The sequence below is a fragment of the Ranitomeya variabilis genome, chromosome 4, assembly GCF_051348905.1.
Source record: "Ranitomeya variabilis isolate aRanVar5 chromosome 4, aRanVar5.hap1, whole genome shotgun sequence".
NCBI lineage: Eukaryota > Metazoa > Chordata > Amphibia > Anura > Dendrobatidae > Ranitomeya > Ranitomeya variabilis.
The window spans coordinates 207,053,023-207,075,738 of record NC_135235.1 but is presented as its reverse complement, the minus strand read 5'-3'; the positions used below and the strand labels follow the sequence as shown (position 1 = coordinate 207,075,738).

The following is a 22,716-nucleotide window of genomic DNA, read 5'->3' as shown; positions in this document are numbered from 1 at the left end:
GTCCTTACCTGCAGCACATAATCTTCTCCGGTGAGATTGTACTGCAGTCCTCCCAGGATAAAAGTAATTGTGGGTAGAGATGATACTTTATCACAGTCAACCATGTACTATTCAAAAGAAATAAACATCATAAAGAAAACTATTTACATACAGATATAAAAGTCAAAAACATTCCAATATCAACTATACACAAATGTTAGATAAAAAACAGTGCCGCCACATGATCTGTTACAGTGCTAGTGATATTCCCTATAAATGTGCAGCCACATGATCTGTTACAGTGCTAGTTATATTCCCTATAGATGTGCAGCCACATGATCTGTTACAGTGCTAGTGATATTCACTATAAATGTGCAGCCACATGATCTGTTACAGTATTAGTGATATTCCCTATAAATGTGCAGCCACATGATCTGTTGCAGTATTAGTGATATTCCCTATAAATGTGCAGCCACATGATCTGTAACAGTATTAGTGATATTCCCTATAAATGTGCAGCCACATGATCTGTTACAGTATTAGTGATATTCCCTATAAATGTGCAGCCACATGATCTGTTAGAGTGCTAGTTATATTCCCTATAGATGTGCAGCCACATGATCTGTTGCAATATTAGTGATATTCCCTATAAATGTGCAGCCACATGATCTGTTACAGTGCTAGTTATATTCCCTATAGATGTGCAGCCACATGATCTGTTGCAGTATTAGTGATATTCCCTATAAATGTGCAGCCACATGATCTGTTGCAGTATTAGTAATATTCCCTATAAATGTGCAGCCACATGATCTGTTGCAGTATTAGTGATATTCCCTATAAATGTGCAGCCACATGATCTGTTGCAGTATTAGTAATATTCCCTATAAATGTGCAGCCACATGATCTGTTACAGTATTAGTGATATTCCCTATAAATGTGCAGCCACATGATCTGTTACAGTGCTAGTTATATTCCTTATAGATGTGCATCCACATGATCTGTTGCAGTATTAGTGATATTCCCTATAAATGTTCAGCCACATGATCTGTTTGCAGTATTAGTAATATTCCCTATAAATGTGCAGCCACATGATTTGTTGCAGTATTAGTGATATTCCCTATAAATGTGCAGCCACATGATCTGTTGCAGTATTAGTAATATTCCCTATAAATGTGCAGCCACATGATCTGTTACAGTATTAGTGATATTCCCTATAAATGTGCAGCCACATGATCTGTTACAGTATTAGTGATATTCCCTATAAATGTGCAGCCGCATGATCTGTTACAGTATTAGTGATATTCCCTACAAATGTGCAGCCACATGATCTGTTACAGTATTAGTGATATTCCCTACAAATGTGCAACCACATGATCTGTTACAGTATTAGTGATATTCCCTATAAATGTGCAGCCACATGATCTGTTACAGTGCTAGTGATATTCCCTATAGATGTGCAGCCACATGATCTGTTACAGTGCTAGTGATATTCACTATAAATGTGCAGCCACATGATCTGTTACAGTATTAGTGATATTCCCTATAAATGTGCAGCCACATGATCTGTTACAGTATTAGTGACATTCCCTATAAATGTGCAGCCACATGATCTGTTACAGTATTAGTGATATTCCCTACAAATGTGCAGCCACATGATCTGTTACAGTATTAGTGATATTCCCTATAAATGTGCAGCCACATGATCTGTTACAGTGCTAGTTATATTCCCTATAGATGTGCAGCCACATGATCTGTTGCAGTATTAGTGATATTCCCTATAAATGTGCAGCCACATGATCTGTTGCAGTATTAGTAATATTCCCTATAAATGTGCAGCCACATGATCTGTTGCAGTATTAGTGATATTCCCTATAAATGTGCAGCCACATGATCTGTTGCAGTATTAGTAATATTCCCTATAAATGTGCAGCCACATGATCTGTTACAGTATTAGTGATATTCCCTATAAATGTGCAGCCACATGATCTGTTACAGTGCTAGTTATATTCCTTATAGATGTGCATCCACATGATCTGTTGCAGTATTAGTGATATTCCCTATAAATGTTCAGCCACATGATCTGTTTGCAGTATTAGTAATATTCCCTATAAATGTGCAGCCACATGATTTGTTGCAGTATTAGTGATATTCCCTATAAATGTGCAGCCACATGATCTGTTGCAGTATTAGTAATATTCCCTATAAATGTGCAGCCACATGATCTGTTACAGTATTAGTGATATTCCCTATAAATGTGCAGCCACATGATCTGTTACAGTATTAGTGATATTCCCTATAAATGTGCAGCCGCATGATCTGTTACAGTATTAGTGATATTCCCTACAAATGTGCAGCCACATGATCTGTTACAGTATTAGTGATATTCCCTACAAATGTGCAACCACATGATCTGTTACAGTATTAGTGATATTCCCTATAAATGTGCAGCCACATGATCTGTTACAGTGCTAGTTATATTCCCTATAGATGTGCAGCCACATGATCTGTTACAGTGCTAGTGATATTCACTATAAATGTGCAGCCACATGATCTGTTACAGTATTAGTGATATTCCCTATAAATGTGCAGCCACATGATCTGTTACAGTATTAGTGATATTCCCTATAAATGTGCAGCCACATGATCTGTTACAGTATTAGTGATATTCCCTACAAATGTGCAGCCACATGATCTGTTACAGTATTAGTGATATTCCCTATAAATGTGCAGCCACATGATCTGTTACAGTATTAGTGATATACCCTACAAATGTGCAGCCACATGATCTGTTACAGTATTAATAATATTCCCTATAAATGTGCAGCCACATGATCTGTTACAGTATTAGTGATATTCCCTACAAATGTGCAGCCACATGATCTGTTACAGTATTAGTGATATTCCCTATAAATGTGCAGCCACATAATCTGTTACAGTATTAGTGATATTTCCTATAAATGTGCAGCCACATGCTCTGTAACATTGCTAGTGATATTCCCTATAAATGTGCAGCCACATGATTTGTTACAGTATTAGTGATATTCCCTATAAATGTGCAGCCACATGATCTGTTACAGTATTAGTGATATTCCCTACAAATGTGCAGCCACATGATCTGTTACAGTATTAGTGATATTCCCTATAAATGTGCAGCCACATGATCTGTTACAATATTAGTGATATTCCCTATAAATGTGCAGCCACATGATCTGTTACAATATTAGTGATATTCCCTATAAATATGCAGCCACATGATCTGTTACAGTATTAGTGATATTCCCTACAAATGTGCAGCCACATGATCTGTTACAGTATTAGTAATATTCCCTATAAATGTGCAGCCACATGATCTGTTACAGTATTAGTGATATTCCCTACAAATGTGCAGCCACATGATCTGTTACAGTATTAGTGATATTTCCTATAAATGTGCAGCCACATGCTCTGTAACATTGCTAGTGATATTCCCTATAAATGTGCAGCCACATGATTTGTTACAGTATTAGTGATATTCCCTATAAATGTGCAGCCACATGATATGTTACAGTATTAGTGATATTCCCTACAAATGTGCAGCCACATGATCTGTTACAGTATTAGTGATATTCCCTATAAATGTGCAGCCACATGATCTGTTACAATATTAGTGATATTCCCTATAAATGTGCAGCCACATGATCTGTTACAATATTAGTGATATTCCCTATAAATATGCAGCCACATGATCTGTTACAGTATTAGTGATATTCCCTACAAATGTGCAGCCACATGATCTGTTACAGTATTAGTAATATTCCCTATAAATGTGCAGCCACATGATCTATTACAGTATTAGTGATATTCCCTACAAATGTGCAGCCACATGATCTGTTACAGTATTAGTGATATTCCCTATAAATGTGCAGCCACATGATCTATAAGAGTAATAGTGATATTCCCTACAAATGTGCAGCCACATGATCTGTTACAGTATTAGTGATATTCCCTATAAATGTGCAGCCACATGATCTGTTACAGTATTAGTGATATTCCCTATAAATGTGCAGCCACATGATCTATAAGAGTAATAGTGATATTCCCTACAAATGTGCAGCCACATGATCTGTTACAGTATTAGTGATATTCCCTATAAATGTGCAGCCACATGATCTGTTACAATATTAGTGATATTCCCTATAAATGTGCAGCCACATGATCTGTTGCAGTATTAGTGATATTCTCTATAAATGTGCAGCCACATGCTCTGTAACAGTGCTAGTGATATTCCCTATAAATGTGCAGCCACATGACCTGTTACAGTATTAGTGATATTCCCTATAAATGTGCAGCCACATGATCTGTTACAGTGCTAGTGATATTCACTATAAATGTGCAGCCACATGATCTGTTACAGTATTAGTGATATTCCCTATAAATGTGCAGCCACATGATCTGTTACATTATTAGTGATATTCCCTATAAATGTGCAGCCACATGATCTGTTACAGTATTAGTGATATTCCCTACAAATGTGCAGCCACATGATCTGTTACAGTATTAGTGATATTCCCTATAAATGTGCAGCCACATGATCTGTTACAGTATTAGTGATATTCTTTACAAATGTGCAGCCACATGATCTGTTACAGTATTAATAATATTCCCTATAAATGTGCAGCCACATGATCTGTTACAGTATTAGTGATATTCCCTACAAATGTGCAGCCACATGATCTGTTGCAGTATTAGTGATATTCCCTATAAATGTGCAGCCACATAATCTGTTACAGTATTAGTGATATTTCCTATAAATGTGCAGCCACATGCTCTGTAACAGTGCTAGTGATATTCCCTATAAATGTGCAGCCACATGATCTGTTACAGTATTAGTGATATTCCCTATAAATGTGCAGCCACATGATATGTTACAATATTAGTGATATTCCCTATAAATGTGCAGCCACATGATCTGTTACAGTATTAGTGATATTCCCTACAAATGTGCAGCCACATGATCTGTTACAGCATTAGTGATATTCCCTATAAATGTGCAGCCACATGATCTGTTACAATATTAGTGATATTCCCTATAAATGTGCAGCCACATGATCTGTTACAATATTAGTGATATTCCCTATAAATGTGCAGCCACATGATCTGTTACAGTATTAGTGATATTCCCTACAAATGTGCAGCCACATGATCTGTTACAGTATTAGTGATATTCCCTATAAATGTGCAGCCACATGATCTGTTACAGTATTAGTGATATTCCCTACAAATGTGCAGCCACATGATCTGTTACAGTATTAGTGATATTCCCTATTAATGTGCAGCCACATGATCTGTTACAATATTAGTGATATTCCCTATAAATGTGCAGCCACATGATCTGTTGCAGTATTAGTGATATTCCCTATAAATGTGCAGCCACATGCTCTGTAACAGTGCTAGTGATATTCCCTATAAATGTGCAGCCACATGATCTGTTACAGTATTAGTGATATTCCCTATAAATGTGTAGCCACATGATCTGATGCAGTATTAGTGATATTCCCTATAAATGTGCAGCCACATGATATGTTACAATATTAGTGATATTCCCTATAAATGTGCAGCCACATGATCTCTTACAGTATTAGTGATATTTCCTATAAATGTGCAGCCACATGATCTGTTACAGTATTAGTGATATTCCCTATAAATGTGCAGTCACATGATCTGTTACAGTATTAGTGATATTCCCTATAAATGTGCAGCCACATACTCTGTAACAGTGCTAGTGATAGTGTCATCTCTCACCTCGCCATTGAACAGTGGAAGTGCTCCTATAGCCACGTGAAGCGCTCTGATTTCTGCGGCTGGACCTGTAATCAAAGACGTACCGGTGTCCACTATGGCCTGGCAGCCTCCTTTACACAGGATCAGTTGGTTTCCAACTCGGACTCTAAAGAGGGAAAAATGTAACTTGGAAGATGGCTTAGAAGAAGAGAGATAAGGGTTACAGAGCTTTCTAATGGATACACTGTTTGTATGCTATGCCTGTGATACGTAGAGGCTGTAGAAGTCAAACAGCCCGATGTTTTTTGGGGTCTTCTTTAAACCCTACTACAAAAATTCTGGACTGACAAAAACACATGCATTTAAGAAAGAAAAGGCTCTCAAATGTTCATATGTTTAAACAGAACCCGTCAGTGAAAAAAAACAAAAATCATATTTATATGTATCAAAGGTTAATCTGCAGGTAAATACCCCCTTTTTGTATTTGTGTTAAAAGGTGCATTTAAAGTGAAAGTTTCATCAGAATATGATCTGTTTAAATTAGGTTTTTGTGTTAATTTTTTGGCCCATGTACGGTATCTTTTTTCCCATATCATGATCTGTAAAAAAAAAATTGAAATCTTGCAATTTTCACACTGAGGCTTTTTTAGATTCAAAATATCTGTAGTTTCATGAAAATCCTCAATGAACAGACCCGAAACCCTATCTTTTGTATTGAAGTGTCTAATGAGCGTGCGCAGAGGTCATTGTGAAGGGAGGGGGAGCAGGGGAGCTGTGACATCGCCTATTATGATTGGTGGATCCTATGTTATCAGCTGTTTTTAGAGCTGTAACCAGGTAGTCATTGTAATCCTACCTCTGATGATAAGGAGTCTGCGGAAAACTTAATGAAAGAACAGGTCTAAAAAAAAGTCCCATTGACCAGCGTGAAAATTTATTCTAATACAGTAAAAAATTTCCAAGTTTTTTTTTTTTTTTTAAATAGATGTAACACGAAAACCTGATACAAACTATAGGTCATTTAATGAGGACTGCTTCCCTTTAAAAATGTATTTTTTTGTGTAAGAAATAATGACTAGAATGAATAAGAACTTACTCGTCAGTCTTGATTTGCCAGAAAGCCATGCGCGTTACATTCAAGTAATGGAAGTCCCCTGTATAGTATTTAGAGTCCGTACCACCAAGTAAAAGTTCACCTCCAACCGAAGCAGTAGGATCTCTTAAAAAAATGAAAGCATGATGTATCAGTGTATTTCAGGAATTGGGGAGTTGTGCAATCAGTTTTATCTTAATCTTGAGTTAAAGGAAACTTATTTGCAGGTTTTTGCTATTTTATCTGAGAACAGCATAATGTAGAACCCGAGACCCTGATTGTGAGAGTCTCCAGTGTTTTATCAGCAGGAGATTATCACTGCAAGACTAGTTGTCTTGTGCCAGGCAGTCCATCTAATCTGTTCAAGCCTGCCCCCACCACTGATTGGCTGCTTTCTTACAGTATACACAGGCATCTGCCAATCAGAGGTGTGGGCGTGGTTATTTATCTACAGAAGAGAAAGCAGGGATCTATCACAATGTATTTCCTTATTCCAATAATCCTAGATTTAGAGAATTTTTGTTTGTCTCTTGGCCTTTTATGATATCACAATTAAAGTTGAGCGACTTTTTCAATATTCGGCTCAGATTATTGCATTGTATTTGCAATACTCGCCGAACGCCATTGGAGTCAATGGGAGTAGAAATGAGCGAATATCTTCGGAATCAATCATCAAACATAAATTCAGCACAAATAGGGTAGCAATAAGGCAAATTCAGATTCCGAGATCGTTTCCGAACATATTCGCTCAACTCTAAACACCACGTGATATCTGTAATATTACATAGATTTAGTGCAGGATTTCCAAATTACGCTAACACCCTTCGCTTGGGTCTCATTGTTTTGGCTGCAGCGGTCACATCACTGCTGGAGCCAATCACATGGTAGATGATGTCACAGCTGCAGCCACAACACCGAAATTCGAGTAGTGGCGGAGAGACGGCGTCGGACCCAGGGAGGACGAGTAAAACCCTAAGTCAAGGCATTGTGCACCGGCTTCCCGCATTCGGGGCACCAGTCTCTCCAGCCTCCTCCTAGCTGAGCACTTGCTTTAGGACTATCCTTGAAATGATATCTTACAATTTACGATGACGTCGCAATATACCCATATCTATAATAGCCGGAACCAATGCGTGCCAAGAGAGAATAAATGCCACGGAGAGCTGCCAGCCAGGGACGCAGTCGCTTTTGCACAGAGTTTACACCATGAATGCAGATCGAGAACCTCAGACATTTTCTGCACCTATGACATTAGCCACTGAGTGTTTGCGTGTGTAGTACTAATTAATAACTACGACTGTCATAAATTCATTAGTAACATTTATTCAGATGGTGCAGGGCTAATGATGGGACATCGTTAAATAGATCCATCCTTATGTAACATACGGAATATGGATTTTCCTATCACAGCGTCTCGCTCTCGTTCTCTCCTTAACGCCCTGAACTGATGCCAAGCTGATTAATACCAGCCAATACGTTATTATATCCTTACTGGCCCAGACTCAGAGAACAGCAGGTACATTGACTGCGACAAAGAACTGGCATCCACAGCTTCCTATTCCAGAAGGAATGGTGAAATAATAGAGAAACAGTCTATTAGATAAGCATAAAATGACCACATTCACACTGTTCGTGAGAAAGACCGGTTCCCGATAATCAGTCTGTCCAAACAGGCCGCCAAAAACCCGACAAGTGAGCAAAAGGCTCATTACTAGGGTGAAATAATAATCTATGCGCACAGAACGATCATATTAATGATCGTTCTGTGCACATGGAACTGTGGTCAGCCTGTGTAAATAGGCCACGGAACCACTGCGGGTTGGCTTCTATGCAGCCTATGGGCAGTTGATTAACGGTCGCCATCAACCAGTGTAAAGGCACCCGTCAAGTACACACATACAACGGATGAAATAAGTATTGGAACACGTCACCAATTTTCTAAGCAAATATATTTCAAAAAACGTGCTATTGACATGAAATTCTCAACAGATGACGGTAACAACCCATCCAATGCACACAGGCAAAAAAATCAAACTACAGATTTCCATAAATTATGAATTGACACAGGGAAAAGTATTAAACACCCTCAATGAAATTCAATTAATACTTTGTACAACAGCTTTTATTGGTGAGGACAGCTTCAAGATTGCTCCTGTATGGAGAAACTAGTCGCAGGCATTGCTCAGGAGTGATTTTGGCCTATTCTTCCACACAAATACTCTTCACATCCTCAGGGTCCCATGGGCTCCTTCTAAGAACTCTGAGCTTTAGTTCTTTCCATAAATTCTCTATGAGATTCAGGTCCAATGATGGACTGGGAAATTTCAGCAGCTTTATTTTCTTTCTCTGAAACCAACAGAGTTTCCTTTGCTGTGTTTTTGGGATCATTGTCTTGCTGAAATATCAACACCCTCGCTTCATCTTCATCATCCTGTTAGATGGCAATTTTTTTTCAACAGTGTCTTGGCATATTTGTCCATTCATCCTTCCTTTAATTATATGAAATTTTCCAGTGCCGAATGCTGAAGAACAGTCCCACAACATGATGTTTCTATCTCCAATCTTCACTTTTTTTTAATGCTTTTGGGCTAATATGCAGTGCCTTTTGGCCTTAAAACACGTGGTGTATATTATGGCAATCCAAATAGTTCAATTTTTATCTCATCTGACCAGACTATATTCTCTCAGTGTTTCACTGGCTTGCGCTTGAACATGTTTTTTGTTCACCAATGGAGTCTTTCGTGGAGAGAGTGCATACAGGCCACAAAGAATGAGTGCATTACTTATTGTTTGCTTTGAGACAATTGAACCTGCTGACTCCAGATCTCTCTGTATCTCTCCACAGGATGTAATTGGCTCTTGGACAACTCTTCTGATAATTATTTTCATTCCTCTGTCTGAAATCTTGCACTTGGTCATGGCCGGTTTATGGTGAAATGATCCTATTTAAACTTCCGGATTATGCCCTCAACAGTGCTCACTGGAGCCTTCAGTAGTTTAGAAATTCTTCTGTAACCAATGACACCTGTATGTTTTCCAACAATAAGGTCAGGAAGGTTTTGAGACAGCTCACTGGTTTTACCTATCATGAGATGTTTCTTGTGTGGCACCTTGGTAATGAGACACCTCTTTATAGACCACCAGTTGAACAAGCTGATATTATTTTTCACCAAGAAGCAGGACTGCTTTCTAATTACAAAAAAATGACTGTCACATCCAAACATAGATCAAGTGTGAACAGGTGCTGAACCTAGAGTCACCAACTCGTACACAGTCAAATAAATAAGGCAGCACACTGTAGCGCTAAAACATGCAAACATGAAACATGAAAGTTGAACTGCATTACTGCACTAGAAATATGAAAAAATGAGAGCGTTTAGCGCATAAATTGGCCAATTTATGTGTACCTGGTAGCCACATTAGGGCATCTCTCGTATACCAGGTCCTACACTTTCCTTTCCTCGCTGAGAATAAACGTCTTCATCTGAATGGGTACCTGTGAAACCTCTTCTTAGACTAAATTTCTCTCTCTCTGTGGAGGGGTAATGGACCTGCTGCGATTAAAACACCTGTGGCTAAGAGGCGGTGTTATTCCCAGGAAAATGTAGGACCTGGTATACGAGAGATGCCCTAATGTGGCTACCAGGTACACATAAATTGGCGAATTTATGCGCTAAATGGTCTCATTTTTTCATATTTCTAGTGCAGTAATGCAGTTCAACTTTCATGTTTCATGTTTGCATGTTTTAGCGCTACAGTGTGTTGCCTTATTTATTTGACTGCTTTCTAATTACTGATAGGTCTCAGTTGCTGTCATGACATTCCATGGCTTTTTGCACCTCTCTTTCTTCATGTGTTCAATACTTTTTCCCTGTGTCATTTCTCATTATTAAAAGAATACATAGTACAGTATGTACTTTCAGTCTGGATTTGGATTTATTATACGCGACCAACAGCGCAGATTATTGGCAAATCCTCCTTATCTGTGATTTCTCATTATTACACATAATTTATGGACATCTATGGTTTGATTTCTTTACCTGTGTGGATTGGATGGGTTGTTACCGACATCTGGTGAGAATGTCATGTCAATAGCACCTTTAGAAATATATTTACTTAGAAAATTGGTGACGTGTTCAATACTTATTTCACCTGCTGAACGTGTTTTATTACAACGCACTAAAATGGTTGACCTGAGGTCCATGAAAATTTATTAGAACCCGGTGATGGCATCATGGGGGAAACAATAAGGACAGAGGGAGCTTCCTCCATCTGGTCAACCACTTAGGTGGTAGAGTCTCTATTGTCCAAAGCATCTAAAATGTCAGAATCGGATTTATGGCCGATCCAGGCTGTTGCGGTGAGTATTAGATGTCATATACAGCTGACACTCACTACATATGGAGCAGGCTCAGCTCTTGAGCCTGCTCTATATGCTAACTGCAGTAAATGTATATGTGACCAAAGTTACAGTTGATCTCTTGGAATGATTATTTGCGATGGGAAGATGGACAATTTTACGACCCAGGTTTTACAAAGTCAATATTGAATTTTAGTTCAATGGGGTCCGTCTGACATTTTGAATAAGAACGGCAAGTCCGATCCCAAGACGGCTCCGAATAAAACTTCTGACACAGATGTTGAGCCTTGCCCACAACATGTTGTACAAATAGCTAGAACATTCCTCACCTATTCAAGTAAAATGAAAAGACGTTCTTCTCAACCAATTTCTGGCGCATCATGTTGTCAAACAGAGGCTGGACGCCATCAACAGAGATGTTAGGGTAGCCCATACCGAGGATGCCATCAAACTGGGCAGCAACGAAAACAAATCCAGGCTGCTTTACTGCCTCGGCAAACGTCTGATTCACAACTTGCAGCTCGCCGATCTGTAGAAAGGATCAACATGGTGACATGGAAACGGAAATACGACCTAACAAATGCACGCAACCTCTAGAAAAATTACAATAATTATATAATTACCCGCTGTTTTTTTAATTTTTTTCATGGTGCAATGATGTAAAATATGTGCACCACAATGATAAAATATATGAGAACATTTGAGAAAGTTGGGCACGGACGTGTGACACATATCATAGAGGAAAGGTGTAGAAGGCTTGGACAACCACTTGACCCATGAAAGGGCTACTCCCATCTTCATAGATGGATGGAACATTTGGAGATCACAGCCCAAGAAATGCATTGGGATATGAGGAACGGAGCTTGAAACTTGTTGGCCCACTGGAAGTCACTGTAGTTTGGTCACCACAAGCCAGGGCAGATATAGACCCCTCAATAGTATGCATCAGAATCACCAACCTTGGCTAGAAAACATTTCAAGCTCTGTTTTAGTCAAAAGCCACTAAAACATATCATGTAGCATAATGATTAAAATTAATAATACATGCCCGGCAGCCGACCACTGCAATTTTCAGCACCTCAGCCTCTGGAAAAAAAACATCCATCTTTATTTAATTATGGGAAGCTTATGTTCACCACAGAAGCGATCGCTCCAGAGCTTCTCATCAGTGGTCACATTTAAGCAAAAACAGGGCTGATATTTCTGTGGCTTATCACCTCCAATGCAAAATAGCCCTTTAAAAGCCATCTAAAATTGTGTCCTTCACAGATGTTCTTTTTTCTCATCAGAAAAATAGGACCGTTTATTTCAGATGGACCTCGTGTGCACCTGCCTTTAGAGTGGAATTATTTGTAAGCCAGACCAATGTGCAAAATATGCTCCAGCAAGCGCAATGGCATAGCGTGGGTTGCCTGCGCCCAGGGCAAGGCAAGAATAACACCCCATAAGTGCCAACTTTAAGTAATATGCAAATTGCCACTTCCGAGAAAAAGAAGACTTGAACTCTATAGCGCCACCTGTTGGAAGAAGCGATCCTACAAGTCACAATCAACCTTTTAACGAGTCTTGCAATATGACTTAGGATAAGAACCAAATCAGTATCTCGCTGTGTTTCGGGCTGTTGGCCCTCGTCGGTGTGAAGCATGAGAACTGATTTGGCTAGGTGAGAGGCTGTGGACTGAGGTCTAAGGGGTAAAGTTTCTCCGTGTGGAGAGTGACATATCAGCTCTGGCTTGTCGAGGTAAAGAGGCTTATTCACCGTGCAATGCTCCTCTGGGAAATTTAATATGCAAATTGCCTCTTCAGAGAAAAAGAGAACTTGAACTCTATAGGGCCACCTGTTGGAAGTAGCGATCCTACAAGTCACAATCAACCCTTTAACGAGTCTTGCAATATGACTTAGGATAAGAACCAAACCAGTATCTCAATTCGCAGACACGGTGTTTCGGGTATTGCCCCTCGTCAGTGCGAAGCATGAGAACTGATTTGGCTAGGTAAGAGGCTCTGGACTGAGGTCTAAGGGGTAAGGTTTCTCCTTGTGGAGAGTGACATACCAGCTCTGGCTTGTCAAGGTAAGGAGGCTTATTTGCCTTTAAGTAAATGATACCTCCAAAGAGCCCCCTTTAGAAAGTAATAATGGCCCCAGAGTGCCCCTTCTAAAAATAATAATGTCATCTTTTTGCCACCTACCGAAAGTTTAGGTAATGTGCTCACAACATCTTTAGACACAAAAGTACCCACTGAGTTTTCGAAGCAGAAGATGCTTGAGGAAACCCGTGGCTGTGTTTTTATTGAATCATCTTCTTTAGCGACTTCTCTGACGTTTTTGTGGAGTCTTTTTTTTTTGGTCGAAAGTGTTGGCACTCTTGAAATTGTTTCAGAAAATCAAGTATTTTTCCCAGAAAATTACTGTAATTACACATGTTTTGTTATACATGTGTTTATTTCCTTTGTGTGTATTGGAACAACACAAAAAAAACACAAAAAAGGCAAATTGGACATAATTTCAAACAAAACACCAAAAATGGGCTGGACAAAATTGTCGGCACCTTTCCAAAATTGTGGGTAAGCGACTTTGTTTCAAGGATGTGATGTTTGTTCAAACTCACCTGTGGCAAGTAACAGGTGTGACAATATGTAACAATATGAAAATTACAAAAGGAAAGAGATATAAAGGGGAGAAGTTGACTCAATCTTTGCATTGTGTGTCTGTGTGTGCCACACTAAGCATGAAGAACAGAAAGAGAAGAAAACTGCTGAGGACTTCAGAATCAAAATTGTTAAACAAATATCAACAATTTCATGGTTACAAGTCCATCTCCAGAGATCTTGATGTTCCTTAGTGCACAGTGTGCAATATAATCAAGACATTTGCAACTCATGGCACTGTAGCTAATTACCCTGGACGTGGACGGCATAGAAAAACTGATGAAAAGTTGCAATGCAGGATAGTCTGGATGGTGGATAAGCAGCCCCAGTCAAGTTCCAAAGAATTCAAGCTGTCCTGCAGGCTCAGGGTGCATCAGTGTCGGCGCAAACTATCCATTGACATTTGAATGAAATGAAAAGCTATGGCAGGAGACCCAGGAGGACCCCACTGTTGACACAAAGACATAAAAAGCTAGTGTCATGTCGGACGCTGTTCACACTAGGGCGTCCGACAGACAGCGGTAATTCCACATTCGTCCACTGTACGCTCAGTGGCGCCGGCTAGACTTTATCCAGGTTGTCCGGGGTTAATCTAGCTGGTAATCGGGTTGGAGGCTGGGTCACGCCCGTGGCCTTTAATATAGTCATTCTGGACTTTGGGCGTCGCCGATTATAGCTTGTGTCTTGTGCCTGGTGATCTTGGTCTGGAGTGGTGGTCTAGGAGAAGAAATATCGTATCTGGTGGTGTATTATCCTTTGTCATATTTCTCCTTCCTATATTTGTATTTGTTTTGCCCTGTGCACATTATAGTGTTTTCCTGTGTATCTGCGGCGTGGTGCGTTTTTAGTTTTCCCTGTCTGTGCTTTCTGTAGGGGTTAGTGTGTGGTCTTATCAGTGGGTGGCGGGTGGAGGTTTCAGCATAGGACTGAAACAGGAGTCAGGGTCAGGCCTGGTGGCCCAGACAAGCACACCATCAGTGTAAATTCTGGGAGAGGGACAGACAGGGTTTTCTCTAGTCTGAGGGATATCGCAGGGGCCCGGGTAATCAGCTGTAGTCTACCCAGTACCCGCATGACATTATAATCGGCCTAAATATATTTTGGATGCCATGGATCCCATGACTTCCATAACCCGCCAGTTGGAGGCGCTGTCCTTACAGGTCACTGAGTTGAAGGGGGCAGTTCAGCAACAGGGTCTTGTAGTATCTAATGTGCAAGCTGAGACTGCAGGTAGAGTTGCAGAGCCAAAGATTCCTTTACCTGAGAGGTTTGCTGGGGAACGCAGTAAATTTGTTGTTTTTCGTGAAGCTTGCAAATTATATTTTCGTATGCGCCCGGTTTCCTCAGGTAATGAGGCTCAGAGTGTGGGCCTGGTATTGTCATTACTGAACGGAGACCCCCAAGCATAGGCATTTTCATTGCCATCTAATTCAGCTGCATTTAACTCAGTGGAGATTTTTTTTTCTGCTCTTGGGCTCATATACGATGATCCTGACAGATTGGCTCTAGCAGAATCTAAAATACGCGCTCTCCGCCAGGGGGAGCGAATGGCGGAGGATTACTGTTCTGAATTTCGCTGTTGGGCGGTGGACACACAATGGAATGACCCGGCACTGCGGAGTCAGTTTGTACATGGGGTTTCGAGAAGGGTTAAACAAGCCCTCCTGATGTATGAGACTCCTGCTTCTCTAGAGTCTGCCATGAGTCTTGTTGTCCGCATTGATCGCTGTTTGCGTCAGGGGGACGCAAGAGACGTCGCTTATGGGGAAGGGCGTAGGTGCACGTGAGGTTGCTGCAGGTGAGCCCACGGAGCCTAAGCAAATCGCAGGGGTGTCACATCATTGAGCCCCCTCAGTCAGGAAGCAGGGAGCCTGTTTTTGCTGTGGTAAAAAAGGGCATTATGTTAATGCTTGTCCTCTGTTTTCTAAGAAAAGCGCAACAGCGGAAAACTACTAAGCTCAGAGGGTGTGGAAGAGGACAATCTGAGCTTATGCATATCCTCCATGGTGGTCTCTCAATGTATGCTTCCTGCCAGAGTTATGGTCGCTGGCAGAGAGCTGCCAATCACTGTTTTTGTGGATAGTGGGTCGGCCACTAATCTCATTGATGAGGAGTTTGCACGCACGGCCGGGTTCACGGTCGAAAAACTGCCTCATCCTGTCCGGGTGGTCACCATCAATGTTACTCCACTCCCACAGGGGGAGATTACTGAGTTTGTGGCTGAGGTTAAACTCCACATTGGGGTCCTACATTCTGAGCAAGTTACATGTAGGGTGCTCAGTAATCTTCCTGCACAAATGGTTCTGGGTTTTCCATGGTTGTCTATGCACAACCCGGTGATTGACTGGAAAACTCAGGACATAATTCAGTGGAGCAGATTCTGTCAGGAGAATTGCCTGGCCACATGTGTGTCCGCTGTGACTCCTAGCATTCCTGAGTCACTGCTGGATTTCGCAGATGTGTTCTCTGAGAAGGGTTGCTCAGAATTGCCACCACATCGCCCCTATGACTGTACTATTAGGTTTAAACCAGGGGCCAAATTGCCAAAAGCTAGGATGTTTAACATCTCTGGTCCTGAGAGGCAAGCTTTAAAAGACTACATTGCTGAGAGTTTGAGCAAAGGGCACATCAGGCCTTCGTCCTCGCCGGTGGCAGCGGGGTTCTTCTTCGTTAAGAAGAAAGATGGCGGACTACGCCCGTGTCTGGATTTCAGGGAGTTAAACCAGATTCCGGTTCGTGATCCATACCCTATGCCACTGATACCTGATTTGTTCAATCAGGTGGCTGGTGCTAAGTGGTTTTCCAAGCTTGACCTCAGGGGGGCGTACAACCTCATAAGAGTCTGTCAAGGTGATGAGTGGAAGACGGCTTTTAATACTCCTGAGGGTCATTTTGAAAATTTGGTGATGCCATTTGGGTTGACAAACGCGCCTGCTGTATTTCAACATTTCATAAATGATGTGTTCTCGCATGTACTGGGGAAATTCGTTATTGTGTACCTAGATGACATTCTCATTTACTCATGCGACCGCGATACTCATTTAGAGCATGTGAGGCAGGTGTTACAGCTACTCAGAGAAAATAAGCTCTATGCAAAACTAAAGAAATGTGTTTTTTCGGTTCAGGAGTTGCCTTTCTTGGGTTATATTGTGTCTGCTTCAGGGTTGAAAATGGACGCCGCTAAGGTGCAAGCGGTGCTACATTAGGAACGGCCTGATAACCTAAAAGCACTCCAGCGGTTCCTTGGATTTTCTAATTATTATAGAAAATGTATCAAAGATTTTTCTACCATTGCTAAACCGCTTACTGACATGACGAAAAAGGGTACCAATTTCTCCGCCTGGCCTGAGGCTGCTGTGTGCGCATTCGAATTTCTTAAGAACAGCTTTGCTTCGGCCCCCATTCTGGTGCAACCGGAGGTATCAGAACCATTTACCGTGGAAGTCGATGCGTCTGAGGTTGGAGTGGGGGCGGTGATGTCACAAGGCTCATCCTTGGGCGAGTTGCGTCCATGCGCCTACTTTTCCAAGAAGCTGTCGCCCGCCGAACGTAACTACGATATCGGCAACAGGGAGTTGTTGGCTATCAAGTTGGCTTTTGAGGAATGGCAACACTTCTTGGAGGGGTTGGTCCACCAGGTTACAGTTATCACCGACCATAAAATTCTCCTTTATTTAGAGTCAGCCAAGCGTCTGTCCCCCAGGCAGGCTCGCTGGGCATTGTTTTTCACGTGATTCAACTTTTTTGTTACGTACCGACCGGGGTCTAGGAACACTAAGGCAGATGCTTTGTCCAGGTGTTTTCCGGGGGGAGAACCTCGGGAAGATCCGGTACCCATTCTCCAAAAGGGTGTAGTGGTTTCGGCTCTCACGACAGAGGTTGAGGCTGAGATTGCCGAGGCTCAGGAGGAAGTACTGTTGAGGAGAGCCATAAGATCAAATACTTAATTAACCTCAACACATAAGGTAATTGAGAGAAGCAACCTATAACATGTATTGTTTAACCTTACATAAGTTTTCCTCAGACAAAGTAAGACACTTAAGATGGCCGCCATCTCCTCTACCAGAGCCGTGTGCTCTGGTATCCAAGATGAACAATGAAGACACTGAAGATGGCCGCCATTTCCTGTATCTGCATGCCGTGTGGTCTGGTATCCAAGATGACGCCCACCCTGATGACCTCATGGATCCACCCACAGCGACGCCCACCCTGATGACCTCACGGACCAACCCACCCTGATGACCTCATGGATCCACCCATGGACTTGCTCATGCCCAACCCACTAACCAATGGAATACATCCGATCACTCCCATTTTAGAGCTAACCGAGCCCCCTTACAGGAGATATATAACATTGTGTTTTCACTAATAAAATACCCTTCTTGGAGCTGAGCCACACATTGATCAAGGAGAGTTACAGCTGACTGTGTCTGGTGTATTTCTTTAGTGCACATGATCAATATCCATTAGGCCAGGAGTAGGCAACTAGAGAATTGAACATTTATATTAATTGTTCAACCCTAATAGTACCACCAGAGCTTCCCATTACCAAATCATTTGTACCGCTCCATCTTCGCCTAAAGGTGTTGGGTGAGCATCATGATGCTGTTCTGGCTGGCCATCCAGGGGTTAGGGGTACCTTGGAGTTGGTGTCGCGTCGGTTTTGGTGGCCCAAAATCCGACAGGACGTGGTCTCGTACGTATCAGCATGTACCACGTGTGCTAGGGCTAAGACGCCTCGCTCCCGTCCTGCTGGCTCATTACATCCTCTAGGGGTACCCAGTAGGCCATGGACGGAGATCTCCATGGATTTTATTACAGACCTACCCTCCTCAGCTCGGAACACGGTCATCTTGGTGGTTGTTGATCGGTTCTCAAAGATGTCGCACTTTGTGTCCTTGCCTTCGTTGCCTAACGCGAAGACTCTGGCTCAGGTTTTTGTGCAGGAGGTGGTCAGACTTCACGGGGTTCCAAAGTTTTGGAAAGCATTTTGCTCACGGCTGGGGATCAAGTTGTCACATTCTTCGGCGTTTCATCCTCAGTCAACTGGTCAGACCGAGCGTATGAACCAAAATTTGGAGCAGTACTTACGCTGCTTTGTTTCTGACAACCAGGAGGAGTGGTCGACGTTCCTTCCTTCGGCTGAGTTTGCCAATAATAATCACCGCCAGGAATCGTCTGGGGAGTCCCCGTTCTTTTGTGTTTTTGGGTACCATCCTCAATTTTGTACTCTGCGTCAGGGTGGCTCTGCTGGCGTTCCGGAGGAGGACCAGCTAGGAGCACAACTGTCATCCGTTTGGAGGAGAGTGAAACAGCACTTGCTGAGCGTGGGTGCAAGGTACAAACGAGTGGCTGACAGTAGACGTGTGCCAGGTCCGGACCTGAGTGTGGGTGATTGGGTGTTTTTGTCCACAAAAAACATAAAACTCAAAGTACCGTCCCTGAAATTGGGTCCAAGGTTTATTGGTCCATTTAGGGTCGCTGCCATCATTAACCCGGTAGCCTACCGATTGGAGCTTCCTACGGTATATAAGATACACAACGTGTTTCACAGATCTGTTTTAAAAAAGGTGGTGGGTTCTGTGGACGCGGCACCGATGCCACCTCCAGTCTTGGTGGATGGCAATTTGGAGTTTGAAGTCTCCAAGGTGGTTGACTCTCGTATAGTGCGCCGCACATTACAGTACCTGGTACACTGGCATGGTTATGGGCCGGAGGAGAGGTCTTGGGTACCAGCTTTGGACATACATGCAGACCGGCTGGTCAGTATGTTTCACCGCCGTCATCCGGACAAGCCGGGTCCTATAAGTCGTGAGGGCCCTGGGGTCCCTCGTAGTAGGCGGGGTACTGTCATGTCGGACGCTTTTCACACTAGGGCGTCCGACAGACAGCGGTAATTCCACATTCGTCCACTGTACGCTCAGTGGCGCCGGCTAGACTTTTTCCAGGTTGTCCGGGGTTAATCTAGCTGGTAATCGGGTTGGAGGCTGGGTCACGCCCGTGGCCTTTAATATAGTCATTCTGGACTTTGGGCGTCGCCGATTATAGCTTGTGTCTTGTGCCTGGTGATCTCGGTCTGGAGTGGTGGTCTAGGAGAAGAAATATCGTATCTGGTGGTGTATTATCCTTTGTCATATTTCTCCTTCCTATATTTGTACTTGTTTTGCCCTGTGCACATTATAGTGTTTTCCTGTGTATCTGCGGCGTGGTGCGTTTTTAGTTTTCCCTGTCTGTGCTTTCTGTAGGGGTTGGTGTGTGGTCTTATCAGTGGGTGGCGGGTGGAGGTTTCAGCATAGGATTGAAACAGGAGTCAGGGTCAGGCCTGGTGGCCCAGACAAGCACACCATCAGTGTAAATTCTGGGAGAGGGACAGACAGGGTTTTCTCTAGTCTGAGGGATATCGCAGGGGCCCGGGTAATCAGCTGTAGTCTACCCAGTACCCGCATGACAGCTAGACTGCAGTTTGTCAAAATGTACTTGAGTAAGCTAAAATCCTTCTGGTAAAGAGTCTTGTGGACAAAGGAGACCAAGATAGAACTTTTTGGTAAAGCACATCATTCAACTGTTTACTGAAAATGGAATGAGGCCTACAAAGAAAAGAACACAGTACCTATAGTTAAATATGGTGGAGGTTCAAATATGTTTTGGGGTTGTTTTGCTGCCTCTGGCACTGGCTACCTTTACTGTGTGCAAGACATCATGAAATCTGAAGACTATCGAAGGATTTTGGGTCGCAATGTAGTGCCCAATGTCAGAAAGCTGGGTTTGTGCGCTAGGTCATGGGTCTTCCAGAAAGGCTCTGACTAGTGTTGAGCATTCCGATACCGCAAGTATCGGGTATCGGCCGATACTTGCGGTATCGGAATTCCGATACCGGGATTCCGATACTTGCCGCGTATCGGATACCGGAATCGGAAGTTCTAAGATTCAAAAAGCAGAAATTCAGCCAATGAGATTGATTCCAAGTGTGGGCACATCCTGTTTAGCATGGAGGGCATGAAACTACTGGCAAGGCTGTGATTGGCTGGTGTAATGATGTCATGATGCAGTTTAAAAGTCGCTGGCGCCATTTTGCGATCACTCTGCTGTGAATTCAGTTAGTGACAGGACGCTGTTTGCTGACTGAGGGACAGTTTAGAGATAGCGATTTGCTTCTTTGTGCTTTCCAAAGGCTAATTTAGCAACCGCTGTGTTCACCTACTATTCACCTTGCTTTTGCCTTGTAGCGCTGTTTTCACAGCGATCTGCAGGGTCTGTGTGTGTGTGTGTGTGAGTGCAGCCCAGTCTCCAGTCTGAGTGCAGCCACATAGGCCATCCATAGTTGGTTGTATTCAGTTCAGGGAGGGTGGTTCATTGCCTCATACTGTTCCTTTTTTTTTTTTTTTTCCCAAGTAGTGTAGTCTGCTGCTAATTTATTCAAAAAAATCCTATTAGTGTCTTTCCACCCGTCTCCAGCTAATTTGTGGAAAAACACTACATAGGATAAAGTAGAGGAGGGTTTTTGGGCCTTGCAGCGCCGTTTACGGCTGTCTGCACGGTCTCCGTGTGACTGCAGCTCGCCCTGTAATCTGTGAGCAGCTGTAGCCTGGTTGTCTCCAGCTCAGGGTTTTTCACTGCGTCATACCGCCAAATCAATTTTCTTTTTTTTCAAAGTAGTGTAGTCTGCTGCTAATTAATTTAAAAAAATCCTATTAGTGTCTTTCCACCCGTCTCCAGCTAATTTGTGGAAAAACACTACATAGGATAAAGTAGAGGAGGGTTTTTGGGCCTTGCAGCGCCGTTTACGGCTGTCTGCACGGTCTCCGTGTGACTGCAGCTCGCCCTGTAATCTGTGAGCAGCTGTAGCCTGGTTGTCTCCAGCTCAGAGTTTTTCACTGCGTCATACCGCCAAATCAATTTTCTTTTTTTTCAAAGTAGTGTAGTCTGCTGCTAATTAATTTAAAAAAATCCTATTAGTGTCTTTCCACCCGTCTCCAGCTAATTTGTGGAAAAACACTACATAGGATAAAGTAGAGGAGGGTTTTTGGGCCTTGCAGCGCCGTTTACGGCTGTCTGCACGGTCTCCGTGTGACTGCAGCTCGCCCTGTAATCTGTGAGCAGCTATAGCCTGGTTGTCTCCAGCTCAGGGTTTTTCACTGCGTCATACTGCCAAATCAATTTTCTTTTTTTTCAAAGTAGTGTAGTCTGCTGCTAATTAATTTAAAAAAATCCTATTAGTGTCTTTCCACCCGTCTCCAGCTAATTTGTGGAAAAACACTACATAGGATAAAGTAGAGGAGGGTTTTTGGGCCTTGCAGCGCCGTTTACGGCTGTCTGCACGGTCTCCGTGTGACTGCAGCTCGCCCTGTAATCTGTGAGCAGCTATAGCCTGGTTGTCTCCAGCTCAGGGTTTTTCACTGCGTCATACCGCCAAATCAATTTTCTTTTTTTTCCAAATAGTGTAGTCTGCTGCTAATTTATTCAAAAAAATCCTATTAGTGTCTTTCCACCCGTCTCCAGCTAATTTGTGGAAAAACACTACATAGGATAAAGTAGAGGAGGGTTTTTGGGCCTTGTAGCGCCGTTTACGTCTGTCTGCACGGTCTCCGTGTGACTGCAGCTCTATCTGTTGTCAGTTCAGCCCCCAAAAAATAAATAAATAATAAAGTTCACCAAACACACCAGTTACACCACTTTACATTTCTGTAGGCCACATTAGCTCATATTAAAGTCTAGTCCACACTTTAGATAATTAGTGCTTCTTATACCTGTTAGGAGGAGTTGCTCAGGAATAAGCACACAAATCCGTTAGTACTTTTCTGCTTATCTTTATCAGTCAACCAAGATGAAGAAGGCAGTGAGTAAGGCACGGGGGCGTGGGAGCCGTCGCGGAGCA

The 22,716-nt window shown here is 42.4% G+C and overlaps 1 protein-coding gene across 1 annotated transcript in view; it reads right to left on the bottom strand.

The window, feature by feature from the left end:
• The window catches only part of LOC143770283 (cathepsin D-like), a 60,509-nt gene that overhangs the window by 3,304 nt on the left and 34,489 nt on the right, over positions 1-22,716 (bottom strand). Inside the window, exons 5-8 of the mRNA XM_077259757.1 lie at positions 11,522-11,721; positions 6,836-6,958; positions 5,761-5,905; positions 9-107 (exon numbers count right to left, since the gene is read on the bottom strand). Of these exons, the coding sequence (XP_077115872.1) occupies positions 9-107; positions 5,761-5,905; positions 6,836-6,958; positions 11,522-11,721 (567 nt within the window). The remainder of the gene's footprint in view (positions 1-8; positions 108-5,760; positions 5,906-6,835; positions 6,959-11,521; positions 11,722-22,716) is intronic.